Source organism: Urocampus carinirostris, chromosome 15, assembly GCF_059441175.1.
Source record: "Urocampus carinirostris isolate Australia breed hairy pipefish chromosome 15, RoL_Ucar_1.0, whole genome shotgun sequence".
NCBI lineage: Eukaryota > Metazoa > Chordata > Actinopteri > Syngnathiformes > Syngnathidae > Urocampus > Urocampus carinirostris.
Genome location: NC_142363.1, coordinates 20,911,651 through 20,926,192, shown reverse-complemented (window position 1 = coordinate 20,926,192; position 14,542 = coordinate 20,911,651). Strand labels below are relative to the sequence as shown.

Genomic DNA, 14,542 nt, shown 5'->3' with positions numbered 1-14,542 from the left:
AGCATACGTGATATTTTAAAATTCTATTATAATGGCGAAACGTATTGTGGGTCTCCTGACATCTCATTCGCAAGTAAAATAAGTGGAATAATTTACATTCAAAACAATTAAATTCATAATTTGAAATTATTACGATGTTTTATTTTACTTTTTTTAGCGGAAGTGTCCCATTTTTATGCAACTCATAACACATGATGTTTAATTTTAACCGTTAGATGTCGCTGTTGACTATGCTTTTGGCGATTCACCAGCCCGCGAGTAAGTCGGTCAGTAAGGCAAAGGGGCGGGTGTGTGGGAAAGGGTTTTGATTGGTCGCGCCCCCAACAGTTCCATATTTTCCCCTCTCTGATTGGATGGAGAAACCTGTTGCTAGGTGAGACCACAACCAGGAAGAAACATTGAAGAGGCGTCATTGAGAAGTCAGTTACGTAAGTTTGTTAAATAATTTATATATATTTTATGTAATTTTATAAATAAACTATGGATTTATTTATTTTTGATAAGAAGTATTAATAAATGGTCATTTTTCAAATTAGTAAGGACTTGAAATTGTTTCTAGTTCATTTTTAGGGACGTTGTCTAAATCGTTGTCTAAAACCTGTTATAAAATGATGAACAGTTATATTTAATAATTCCAATTATAATGAGTTGTCGTTCACGTGATGAATAAATATTATATAGATTATATTATATATTATTCAAAATGTGTGTGAACATTTGCACAAATCACTTCCCAAGATGCAGCTCTCTGATTTCGAAATTGGTTAGAATTTCCATTTCATTTAATCAAGGACTTTATAGTACTTGTCTTTAAGTCATCTAATCCAATCAATGTCTCAATTCGTCCAAAAGGTTCATTTTAACTACGCAAGACAGTTGAGAGTTAAGATAAATTAGGTTTCTCAAAATCAGGGCCTGGAAGGGGGCATTTGCCGCCCTCAAGATGATAGTTTGAGGCCCCCAGCCTTTGTAAGAACGATTAAGGGACAGTGTTTATCATTTGATCACTAGACGTTATAACCTTAATGTATTCTGTTGTGCAACCGAAAACAAGTGCTCAAAATCACAAGTATGTAAATCATGAAGAAAAAGCACCATTTTTCAATAACGACTCAGCACTTTCGGTTTTGCTGACTCAGCATTTTTACCCAGAAAGGCATTCCACTCTCCTACGCTAGGACTATATTGGACACAATAACATTAGAATAGCGATAGTTAAAATGAGAAGACAATATCGATCAGGAGGTAGAGCGCTTGTCTTGGGACCGAGAAGTCGCAGGTTTGATTCTCGGCTCCCCCGAGTTAAATGTCGAAGTGTCTTTGGGCAAGAAACTAAACCCCTATCTGTGTGTGAGACTGTGAGTGTCTGTGTGAATAGTTAAATGTGAAGCACATTGTAAAGCGCTTCAGGATGTCTTTTTTGGGGTTCCCATAGAAACAACATGGCAGACAAATACCTTACTTGTGCTTTAGGGTAGGCTCCATCCATCCATTATCTGCACCGCTTATCCTCAGTAGGGTCGCGGGGGTGCCGGAGCCCATCCCAGCTATCTTTGGGCAGTGGGCAGGGGACACCCTAAACTGGTTGCCAGCCAGTCGCAGGGCACACAGGGACAGACAACTCACTTGCATATTCACACCTAGGGACCATTTGGACCAGCCAATAACCTGACATGCATGTTTTTGAAATGTAGGAGGAAACCAGAGTTCCCGGAGGAAACCCACGCAAGCACGGGGAGAACATGCTAACTCCACACAGTAAGGTTTCTATGTGAGGATCATGTAATGTTAAATAAATGCTAATTTATTGACCAAAAAAAATGCACATTTACATAGTAGTTCATGGATTTTTGGCAATTTAAAAAATATATAGTTGAAAACAGAGGAATGTTTTAATCCGAACCTTTTTGTGGAAAACCTGATTTGACCCAACCTCACCCAAACCCTAGCTTCAGGAGCCCCCATATAAATTGAGTTTGAGTTATATAAACCCGAAAACCGTTGGAGCCCTTCTCAAGGTTTCTTAATTTTCCTCATGCTGAGCAGGGTTGGGTAGGGTTACTTTAACTTGATTACTTTCAATTACTTTTGGATTACTCCAATTCCAAATATGCTAATAAAAGACAAAATAAACTAAATATGAATACAATTACTAAATTTTGTGCAGGCTTGGGGAGTAACGGAATAAATGGAACGGCAAAAATGATGTAGGCAAGCTGTTTGGATTTATTTTCATTTTGTTTCTGTCGCATTTTATGTTAGTTTTGCCGGAGATCAAAGAGATCAAAGCCAGGAGAGAAAGCTTACCACGGGTTGTGAGTCATAATTTTATTCATATTTAGTTTCTTTTGTCTTTTATTATCATATTTGTTATTGGAGTAATCCAAAAGTAATTGAAAATAATCAAGTTAAAGTAACCCTACCCAACCCTGATGCTGAGGCTTTTGAGTTTTTTCCTTGCCCTCATGTAGGTTTTAGATCAGGGGATGGTGTAATAATAGTCTTTAGTTTGCAACAGTATGTGGTCTGTGCAGCCCTTTGAGACTCCTTGTGATTAAGGGCGTCACAAATAAACAGGACTTGATGTTGAGTACACCTGCAATGCAACATAGCTCAAGCCGGGATTCAAACTCACAACCTCAGACAGAACCTTCAATGGAACCAAAGGGCGAGCAATCAAACAAGTGAGCACACTCGACATTTTTGGTCCGCCCTGACTCATCGAGCAGTCTGGCAGCCTGGTGAATAAACAAGCTGTGACGTCTCTGCTTGGCCTTACAAAACCTTAGAAAAGCTTTTATAGCGCTTGTAAACCAATGGCTGAGCCGGAAGGGAATCTGTCCCACTTGTACATTCAGAGGATGCTCTTCTGAGCTTCGGACCAAAAAAGGACGGCGAGGGCCAGCAGTGACTCGCAGGATGTGGGAAGGCGCCACTCGCTGTCTTTTGTGGAGAGTCGCTGACTCAGCTTGAGAACCCACACCTTGGATCGGATACTGGAAAAGTCCAGACGAAAAGTAGAACGCACAGAGAGAGTAATCAACAAAGCCCAGGTGATCATTGGCTGCTCTCTGCCCAGTCTGGGAGACATTGCCAGCTTGTGATACCGCAGCAGAGCCAACTATGTTATTAAGGACTCTGCTCACCCTGGCCATTACTTCTTTGACCTATTGCACTCTGGTAAGCACTACAGGTCCCTAAAGGGACAGTGTGTAATTATTGACCATTAGATGTCTCTGTAACTGAAAACAAGTGCTGCAAACAAAAGGTAGATGGTTCAAAATGATCAAAGCACACCATTTTCTGCTCATTTTATCTGCCCAGAATTGGAAAATTAATAATAAAAACTAAAGAAAGAAAAATAGAAATTCATGTAAAAAGATTGAGAAAAGATTAAGGAAAGAAAGATGAACGAATAATGGTAAAAAGCCAGAAAAAAATAAGAAAAAAGGAAAATAATGGAAGAAAGGAGTAAAAGAACAAATGCTAAATTAAATGGTAAATGGTCTGCATTTATATAACGCTTTTCAAGGCGCCAAAGACCTCCCTAACTGCTTTACAATATGCTTCACACCCTATTCACACGCTCACACACCAATAGCAGGGGCACGAGGTTGTTAGTGTCCTGACCAAGGACTCAGAGGAGTCGGGAATCAAACCTGCAACCTCTCTGTCCCAGAATGAGCGCTCTACCTCCTGGTCGATATTGTCTTCCAGTTTTAACTATCCTTATTCTAATGTTAGTATGTCCAATGTCATTCTGGCCTAGGAGAGTGGAATGTCTTCCTGGATAGAAAATGCTGATTCAGCAAAACCAAAAGTGCTGAGTGGACTGTTTTCTTTTTGGCCTTTTTTACATCACACAAAGAAGAAAATGGGAATAAGAAAAAAAAATTAAAAAGGGGGAAAGAAAGATAGAAAAAGAAGATAAAAAAGAAAAGCCAGATGAGAAGAGACAAGAGAGAAAAAAACAAGAAAAAGTTAAAATTAAAAGAGAAAAAAAATCAAGGGAAATGTAAAAAACAAGAAGAAAAGAAAGGAAGAAAAAGGACAGGTTTTTGGGGTACCATTAGCAGCAAGAGAGTGGACAAATATGCCAGCACCCTCTTCGCGAGCCTTGTTATGTCAGATAGAGACAATTTTCTCCACCCACGAAAAAAAACGACCACATTGATGTGATGTTTATGTATTATTCTATTATATTTTTTGTTTAATTAACAGATTTTATCTTACCACTAGAAGGCGCTAAATAATACACACTGTCTTTTTAAAACAAGGACAGTTTTCTTCCCCAGAGCGATCACCACCATAAACAAAGCACAAAACTGTGAACTTGTGACTTATTTGGGAGTTTGCTAAATCTTTATTGCACTACTTTTCTTTACACTATTGTTACAATCATATCCAGTCTCTAAGACAGTTATCTCAAACTCACAGCCCGCGTGCCATTTGCGGCCCCTAGGATAATAGTTTGAGGCCCAGGTCTTAATATGTTTTAATATGTTTTTACTGATTGATTGATTGATTTATTGTCATATTAATCCTCAACTCTTGTATTTTTAGATCTTATCTTATGTAGAAAATGTACTTATTTGCTTTTTTATTTGCTGAACTTTGTTGTATTAATTTTATCACTGTCTCTTTTATTTATTAGTAATACTGTTTAATTTAATTATATAATTTATTTTGTGTAGTGATCCCTTGCTACTCCACGGATTTGCATCGTGCATTGGGTTCTGCATTCTGATTGGTTAAACAGTCCCAAAGACGTTGTTGTTGGTCATAAATCAATACATGATTACAATATACAGAACTTTTATTTGTTAAATGAATACTTGGGTCTGGAGTAAGGTTGTGTCTTTTGATTTTAACACGTTGTAGAGTATTTAATTGTAAAAAGAAGGATTTTGCCTCTCACGGGTTCATTTATTGTCACAACCAGAACGGAATCAGGACCCAAATGCGTAGCGTTAACCACAAGTTTATTGATAGAAAGAGGAAGGGCAGCGCCCGCGATCCGGTGTTCGCTGGACGCGGGAAGCAAGCCGCTCACGCAATCGGATCGTGATCCGAATACGGAAGTGGATCTTCCGAAGCGGGAGATGGCGGTGTCAAGGTCGGAAAAACAGGTCGATAGCCGGGACAGGAGAGCAAAAACGTGGTCGGGATCGAAAACGGGTCGTAGGCTGGGACGGGAGAGCAAACGTGGTTGGGATCAAAAGCAGGTCGCAGCCGGAGACAAACAGGGAGATCAGGAACGGATGGGTGGAAAAACGGTTGCAAAAATGGGACATGCGGGAGTCAGGTTCAAAATGCTTGCCTTGTAACAAGAGGTTTGCTGACGGACTGGCAACCGGAGAGTGACAGGACTGGGCTTAAAAAAGGACAGGGAACCAATGAGGTAGCCCGCAGCGGCTGGCGCCAGGTGATGCTAATCAGTAATCATGACATTTATGGATCTAGTACCTTGAGAAGAGTGGAATGTTTTTATTAGTGATTTTCACTTCACCTAGACCCAAGCTTCAGCCACCCCCAAGAAAATTGAGTTTGAGACCCCTGCTCTAACCATTAAGTTGTAAATATATTTGCTTATTTATCCCGTCCTCGGTCGTAATTTTCTCTTCAAAGTCTTAAATACGTGTTTACCTCGGAGTGGCATGTCTAATCTTGTTGCATACAACGATTCACTTCGTTGTTATTTATGCCAATAAAGACAATTCAATTCAAAACAACCGTGAACAGAGTGAATGAGGCATCTTTTTAATTACAAATACGTATTAAATAATATGAAAGTTACACATAGAGGTATGCCGTAATCATAAAGGTATTATAGTCATGGTGATTAAAGATTCATATTTACATTGTTTGTATATTTCGACACGTTCCTTAAAACATTCACATATGTGTCACAACAAATCCAAAAATGTTGCGGAAGGGTGAAAAATACGAAATTCAACGTCGTACAAAGGCTTTGGCAAAGAGTGCATCCATGAAACAAACAAACAAAAAGAGTCCTTTTGTGTAAATGTACAAATGAGCAGTAGAGATGTAAAGGTCCAGTGCATGTAGTTTGTTTTTTTTCTTGTACTTCCGTGAGTCAAGACGGCCGTATGTGCCTGGCCGCTCCCTGGTTCGGTTAAAGGTAATCCCAAATTCTTAAGCATGCCAGAACAATGTCAGGAAATATTACATGTTGTTTTGCATATATCTATATATATTTCATTGGGGTACACAAATTATTTTTACAGATAATGCATTTTGAAGATAGCATGTCCTTCTTATTTTGAGATGTGACGTCATAAAAGGAACTGGCACTCTAGCGAGCCGGTCGCCATTTTGTTTTACGTGTAACTTAGAGGGAAGAGGTAATAAGTGTTTTAAGCCAAGTTTTTGTGGAGAATGCCTATGCGTTGTGTGGCAGGTAGATATAGTAATGATACAAACAAAGGGCTAACTGGCAACAAGCGGCTAACTGGGTCAACGCAAGGCGCGGTGAGCCGCCTGGCTAACCAAAAACCAACAATGAAACGCGGCAAAGTCTACGGCGACAAACGCATAGGAATAAACTAAGGGACACAACTAACACCAGACTAGTTGCCCCAACAACACACAGTTGGCAGCCAACATGTGCCCACCGGGAGCAAACAAAAGAGGAAAGCATTCCACAGCCTTGACGCTAACGGGGAACTAGCCGGACAAAATTGTACCAGGCGCAAAACATGCGGCAAATACACAAACAAAAAGCCACAATCGCCCACCTCCTAGCAGAAATGAGCGGTCTGCAATCACTGTTCACTACAATGGCTGTCCGTTTCAGAGCTGGCCCTACATGTTGTGTTAATGCAGTGCCCTCTCGGAAGAAGAAATTCTTTCACGTCCCCCCCAAGTTCTTTTTTTTCCACATTATCACATAATATTGGCGGGAAAAAAAACATTGCTTGATGTTGGTGGTAACACATCACCCCTGTCCATTCCAAATCTATGCCTTTTGGCACATTTTCACTGAAAAAAGATATAGCGTTTTATCAGCGTGATTGGGTGGTGATGTCATGAAGTGACAGCTTAATTTGGTTTTGTGCTGTCAGCTGCCAACATTTTTACCATATCACGCACACCTGTCATTTGCTTGTCTCCCTCCATGGTTGCAGTGAAGTGTTACCTCAAACTTCCTCGTCTCACCTTTCAGGAGGAGACTTTTGTATGTCTCTTTACCCTGTCTCCGCATCTGTATTAAATCTTTTTTTTCATGGAGTCACTTGAGGATCTTTTCCACTTGTGTCTACAATTATTACTCAATGCTTATACTCTGTGCTTTATGAATTGCGTGGAGGCTAAATGTAAACAAAAAACTCTGCCAATAAGAATGCCACTGCACCCTGGTGTAGTGGAGGTGTAATCGCACTTTATCTTGGTAAAGTAAAAAAAAAAAAGTTTCCTGGAAGTCAAATGTGCCCCCGCCCCTTTGACAAGGCCCCACTATTTGAGAACCACTGTCTTAACGGGATCCACCATCATGAAAGTGTTGTGTTCCTTCAGAGACGTCACAGCTCAACAGCAAACACGCCAAATCGGTCAACGTTGAGACTAAATTTCTCGATTCCGTCGGCGCTTGGAATGTTTTCCGACACATTTGCATAATTATGCGGAAGAACACGACACGTTCTGTGCCAAAATTCTGTTTGGGAATACCTTTAAGCGTCTTTTGTCTATTGAGAGCCGGCAGGAACCAGCATGCTAATAGTGGCCATGTTGGTTTTGGGGGTAGGGTTCTTCATCTTGTTGAGGTTCCGGACGTCGGCCTGCCATGTGGGGATTTTCTTGGCGGTCATGTGACGCCGAGCGTGTTTTGTGAGGTGGTCGCTGCGCATAAATCGGCGCTCGCAAACGGGACAGACGAATTTTTTCTCGCCCGTGTGCGTCCGCCGGTGACGGGAAAGCTCGTCGGAGCGGGCGAACCTTTTGTCGCAGCCCTCCCAGCTGCAGCTGAACGGTTTTTCACCTGAAATTTAAAAACAATAAAAAGGAAAGTTAGCCAGCTCCTGGTTTGACATATATAACCGACCATGGCACACAATGCATTAAGCGGGGGTCACCGACTTTTAGAAGCTCCGAGCTAGTTTATGATACTGATTGGTGCGAAGGGCTACCATTTTAATAACTATTCTAAAATAACAATTGATGTTATTACTATGTTGTTACTATGTTATTACCGGGTAGTAATTATTAGAAATTAAGTGAACCACTGGAGCAGTTAGAAATGAAATATAATAGAAAATTACAATCACCCATCACTGGCCAACTATTTTTCAGAAGCTGTCCACGCTACTCAAGGATTCTTAGGGGGCAACCTTGTGCCCTCACCCCACATTGGAGACCTTTGATTTAAAGGATGAACAGAGGGGGAACAAATGTCAATCAATCAATCAAAGTTGAATTTTGGTCAACTCTTTGATCACAATTTGTTCCACCAAGTATTAATTATTTATTTTCAGGCGTAGTAGCAAGCAGGAAACTAATTCAACCTTCTTCCACTAGGTGGCAGAAGTTTTATGGCTGTATTTAAACGAGCTTTTCTTTAGTTTAGAATACCATAACCCCCTCTTAACTGATGAACCAATACTATTTTATGCATCTTTTATTTAATCTTTTGGGTAATAAAGTCAATACCTTTTTGCGCTTATCTTTACGGGGTGTAATTTCACTATTGACCACTAGATAGAAACACTTTAATTACTAAATTAAAATCCAGCATCAGTTGAAAGAACTTCCATTGTTTTCAAATATTAAAGGTCCGCCTCTGTTTCAGGGGTGTCCAACGTGTTCCCCGCAGGCACCTGTGGAGTGGTCCTGAAAATATATCATGGTTCATTGTGATTTACTATGAAATTTGACTTATAATTGGCACGAAGTTTAGTGGTTGTCTGAGCCTATTTTAATCTCGAATAATGACAAAGTAATAACAGGTTATTTTAGAAATGCATATCAAACCGGTAGCTTTTTCGCAGTTATCAGTAACAAAAAAGTGGCTGAGTTTCAAAAAGGTTGGTGACCCCTCGTTGATCAAAATGCTCAACAATAAATGCATCATGCATAAAACTATTCTCCAACAATTTTTCTATTGTTGATTATAAAAAATAAATTTTCCAAATACTTATTCTTTATTCTCCTCAGTGATGCAAAATTGTTTATCTTTGCATTGGTTTTGGAGACATTGGCTCAATTAACCCACAAATAAATCATTGGCTACCAAAATCCTAATCTGTTGAAGTGAGTTTTTTTTAGATAATAAAATCGAAAATAAAATAATGCAAAGACATGCATATTTCTGAAGGGGAACCTCTGGCATCTAACAATGAGCTCTCTCTCCGGTGGAACTGTTACAAACATGACGCCTTGGCAACGGCATTCCGCATGCGCGCGAGTCATTAACGCCGTGCCGAAAAATGCTCACCCGTATGCGTGCGTAGATGAGCCTTGAGGTGTGAGCTCTTAAAGTACGTCTTCCTGCAGCCGGGGAAATTGCACACGTAGTTTCTCCGGCGGGAAAAGTCCATCTTGGTGGGCGCCGTGCAGCTGCCGCCGGGCCCCGCTGGCACGTAGACCGGCGCCGGGGCCAACGGGAGCAGCTTGGTGTTGCCCAGCGTCATGACAGTCTGGGGCCCGTGGGAGGCCGGGGGGACTGAGGCTTGGGGGAGGACCAGCATCACCGTTCCCTGGGGCACGGCCGAGCCCACGATGAGGGATTGCGACATCGTGGCGGGATTGGCTGTGGCCGGCTGGGGGAGGATCGGCGTTGAGGTGGTCCTGGCCCCGGCGGAGGGCGTCTGGACCGTGCTGGGGATTAAGGCTGATATGATACCTGATTGGCTGTTGAAGGGGAACATCTGGCAGATGATTTGAGGACTGGTGACAGGGGACGCCGTCAAGGTAGCCTGAGCAGGGGCGCTGTTTTGCACTTGGGTGGTAACAGGAATGGGTGTGGTGACATTGCCCAAAGAGGGTTTAGGAGTACTAGGCTCTGTTGTGGAGCGTGTGTCAGGAAGATGGGGCACTGGTGCAAAACTCTGTTGGCTGGACATCGCCTTTTCTAAAGTGGGGGCCGCCGGAATGTGGTATTGGCATAGGGAGGTGTCGGCCGTGTGGCGGATCACGCTGGTTGCCATGGATCTGCAAGGGGCGGCGGGCGAGGGCGAGGGTGAGGTCTTGGAGGAACCCCCAACGCTTGATGAAGAGGTTTCAGCAAAACTGGGACTGTGAGGCGGAGTCATGCACTGTGACAAGACCAAAGATAGGGAGAAGAGTGAGTCTTGTTCATCCATGTATGCAATGAACACATAGAAACAGGCAGCAGCAATTTTCCACTGGTTGAGTATTGAACAAAATGCACCGTTTCTGATGTTTTCCTCCACTAAGCAGTTTCAAATAAGGATCGACTAATGAGTCAAGCATTCCATCACCTTGATTGAACCAATTCAGAGAGATCCCCAAAAAGCCACAATAAACCTGCTTGTCCAAAGCGGCTTTGAGTTAATCTTATACTACAGCTCTTACCATTTTATAGAGGATAATTTGATTGGCTGTTCTATGGGAGTCACTAACATAGTGAATTAATAACAAATTCTGATGCAAAACATATGAAAGACAGCATGGTTTTATTGGTACTGTGTAGGAATTATCCTCTGTAAAAATTCAGTGCCACTAAACCCGTTCACTGCCAATAACGTGTGAACATGTCATCCAATACAGTCCTCACCTACCAAAAACTGCAAGCCATCAAATATTTGTTTTGCTGCACAGGAGTGTACAGTATATAAGACTACTACGTTTTGTCTGTTGAAGCCTATGCAACATCCATTGCAGCCCACCAATCCTAGAAGGGAGATTACATCTTGTATGCCCCCTTCTCAAAGTTTCTTCATTTTTCTCATTCTGGTTTTTTTTTGGTATTCCTTGCCCTCATGTAGGTTTTAGATCAGGGGATGTTGTAATTATGGCCGGTGCGGCTTTTTAATAAGACTATCTGTGATTTATTGCCTTGACATGTCACTCGTGGACCAGGCTTGACTGCACTGTTAAATATTTCAAAATGGCCAATAGGTGGCAGTGATGTAAGAGAACCATCGTATTGTCTATCCAATTGAAAAAAAATATTGGATGTTTTTTTTCTTTGTGGCACGTTTTCATTAATTTAGTAATTCTGTAATGCTGAAAAAGAACGGACACAAATACAATCAAACCTTTTTCCACTTTTCTACTAGGGAAATTCCAATCGATTTTCTGGTATGTTGCATGTTTAGCAAAAGAAATACAGTACTGTAGTCAAAAATCCAGTCGAATGTGAATGATAGAGAGGGTTTCTCCAATTGAAATAGGTTTCAGTACAATGAAGGAGTCTGAAAGTGTTGTTCTTGACTCTCCAAACCACAACACAGAAGAAAATGTCCAGTTTTATCTGAATCTGGGGTCTCAACCTCGTGGCCCGGGGGCAAATTGCATCACCTCAGATAAAAGTTTGAGGCCCCTGCCCTATGATGAAAGTGTAATGTAAGTGCAGCACAGTTATGACTGATTTATATATTTATTTTCATATGAAATCTAAGGTGTTTCTTAATCTTATTTTGTATATGATTAAAAAGGAGAGATTTGAGAACAATGGAATGTGTTAACAGATCTTTTCTTGTGGAAAACCCAATTGGCCCAACCTCACCTCGACCCTAACTTCAATGGGCCCCAATAATTGAGTCCGAGACCACTGTTCTAAATGAAGGACTTGGAGTTGCAATTAGTTGCCTGAAAATTACTATCCAAATAAATTTTGATTTATTGTTTTGCGATTAATTGACAGAGGTTCAAAATAAAGAGAGTGATTTAAAAACACGTACAAAAAGCGATGTTTTTAAGGCGTTCTAACACATTGGTGCTGACAATCTTACCAAAGAGGAAAGGGAAACAAAGTCTTTGGAGGGTTCTGGGATCTCGGAAGGCAGGATGGAGTCGCATGAGTCGGACGCTGGGGTCAGGGGTCGAGGTTTGCAAGGGATGGGCCTGTTGCTGTTGACAAAGTGGCCCCAGGAGCTCATGCAGACCAGCGCCTCAGCGGCCTCCAGGTCCGTGTACTCCAGACCGGGGCTGCATCTGTTGTCGGGCAGCTCGACTGCATCGTGCTTCCTCCGCTTGGCGTAGGACCCGCACTGATCGGCTGCGGACATGTTCTGAAAAGAAACGCGGCATAAATACTTGAAGTGGCATCACAGCAACGACTATGAATGCAGCTGACGCTCAGTCAACTTGTAAATGAAACGAGAGAGGGGGGGGGCTGAGTGACTACACCCTGGCCCAGCATGCACTGCCCCACATTTGGAGCCAGGACGCCTCCCATGGCCAAATATAGACCAGAGAGTGACGTGCTGCCCAGATGAGCCATGTGAAATCCCCATAAAGCAGTTTGGCCTCTGGAAGCTTGCTCATGCCAATTATACCTTCTTCCAGTAAACAAAGAGCATACCTGTCAACTTATACGTTTTTCCTATATTCTATATGTTTTTTCGATCATTTGCAACAGTTTTTGCAGGGGATAAAATACATATAAATCCTGCAAAACTAACACTTAAATTACTACAAGTGGGGAAAAGAATCATACTGAAAGAATTGTGTGTTGCTTACTCGGTACATAAACTTGTTTATACAAATTATCTCTGTTTTTATTCCAAATAGACCTTCTTGATGGGAGTAAATAGGTTCCACGTTGTGTTTGTAAGGTTTATTATCGCTTAGTAAGGGGAATTGGCTGACGTTGATGATGTGTTATATACACTCGTTAATAAAACAAAAAATAAGTTATACCAACTATGGACAGTGCTTCAAAATAAGAGTGATTAAAAAACATAAATATTCTATGTTTAAGGCGTCATTTCATGGAAATATGATGTCATTCGTCAGAAATTAACAAAAGTTGAGTGACGTTGACAATCCAGTGTTTTTTTAACAATTTATAACAAAAATTGAACGTTGAAAAGCAAAAAAATTAAGAAAAAAACTGAAGTCTCTCCTGCTGGAATAAACAGGCGCTGCATTGTGTTTCTGGGTTGTTTTTTATTGCCTCATAAGGGGAATAGCAAATTAATAAGTGGAGCAATTGGCTCAGGTTGTTAGCTGTGAAATATATTCGTTAATAAAACAAAACAAGAAGTTATGCATTTGGCGTTCTTGGTCGTCGAATAGGGAAAAATAGATGGTGTTTTCTTATTGTACATTGAGTGTTTTATACAGCAGTTGGAGTTGCAATTGGTTGCCTGAAAAGTACTATACAAATCCATTTTGATTTATTAATTTCCGATCGATTGACAGAGTTTCAAAATAAGAGTGATTTAAAAACGTGTACCAAAAAAGCGATGTTTTTAAGGCGTCATTTTGTGAAAAGATGACGTTGTCACTCGTCAGAAATCACCACAAGTTGCGTGACGTTGACAATCAAGTGATTTTTAACAAGTTGGAGTTAAAAAAATGAACGGTTTTAAAAAATAACGAGGTGAATTTTATTTAATTGTCTTACCCCGTGCGGGCCCGTCTCGATATACTTCCGGGCGGGCATAAGTGAAAGCAAACGTCCTAATGTCACTTGTTTTTCGGCCCCGGCGTAGTGAACAAAAGACACGGCGCTTCCCCGGTGCCGCTTCTTGTTCTGAGGTAGGGCTGAGGTCGCTGCTTTTTTTTTCCCCCACCTCCGAATGGCTCCCTCTTTTCTCTCAGCTGTGTGAGTAAAACAGGAGGCGGGGAGAAGGGGAAGAAAAAAAAAAGAAAAACAAAACTCACAACGCGCACCGGGCGGGTGGCAACACTCGGCCAATGGGGAGCGAGTGTGTGCAGCGCGGCGGCCAATCGGACGGCGTCGTGCGCGTGGACAGTGCGTGCTCAGCGGGCTGTTGGAGGAAACGGGGTGCGTGGCCGTTGGTGGGCGTGGCCTCGCGAGTCAGCAGTGTCGGAGTAAACCCGGTGAACTGCTATCCGTTAAACTAGGCGAAAGGTCGATCGAGTGTATGAGGCTTTCGCGGACTGTGGGAAATGACATGTGCCGCACGTCAACGCGGTTATGTGAATTGTTTTCAATAAAATAGTCGAGGGGGATTTTTGACCCCAAAAATGAGGAATATTTTCCTCTGTCTGAAGCTGATGATTTTTATGTTGAATATTTTCTCTATCTAAGCATGGGGTGTCAAACTGGGGGGCACATGGTAGGAAAAAACATTCTCATGGGGGCCGTACTCGTAAATGAATGGTATTAAAAATGTACCTTAGGAGTAGGGTTTGGGGTCTTTTTGGAGGCTCACAATTAAATTGTGATTTAGGGATGCAAGATTTAATTATAAGACAAAAATTGAGGGGGTAGGGCGTTTCTCAATATTATTTGAAGATTTATTCTCATGTTGATTGTCATGTCAAGTCAAGTAATGTTTATTTGTATAGCCCTTAATCACAAGGAGTCTCAAAGGGCTGCACAGACCACAGATTATTGCAAATTACAGACTATTATGACACCGTCACC

The 14,542-nt window shown here is 41.6% G+C and overlaps 1 protein-coding gene and 1 long non-coding RNA gene across 3 annotated transcripts in view; one reads left to right on the top strand and one right to left on the bottom strand.

Annotated features, from left to right (window-relative positions):
- The first annotated feature begins 377 nt into the window (after positions 1–377).
- The window catches only part of LOC148351803 (uncharacterized), a 45,771-nt gene continuing 31,606 nt past the window's right edge, over positions 378–14,542 (top strand). Inside the window, exons 1-2 of one of the 2 annotated variants that reach the window (XR_015852798.1) lie at positions 397–428; positions 1,695–1,758. This is a non-coding gene — a long non-coding RNA (uncharacterized LOC148351803). Of the gene's footprint in view, positions 429–1,694; positions 1,759–14,542 lie in introns of both variants that reach the window. The other variant, XR_015852797.1, reaches the window with a different exon arrangement.
- On the bottom strand, positions 5,745–13,842 carry klf11b (Kruppel like factor 11b). The gene is made up of 4 exons (XM_088353688.1): positions 13,553–13,842; positions 11,934–12,212; positions 9,452–10,271; positions 5,745–7,999 (listed from the first exon to the last, which is right to left on the bottom strand). Exons 1-4 carry the CDS (start codon positions 13,589–13,591, stop codon positions 7,707–7,709), a joined length of 1,431 nt encoding a protein of 476 aa, XP_088209814.1. The 5' UTR covers positions 13,592–13,842; the 3' UTR covers positions 5,745–7,706.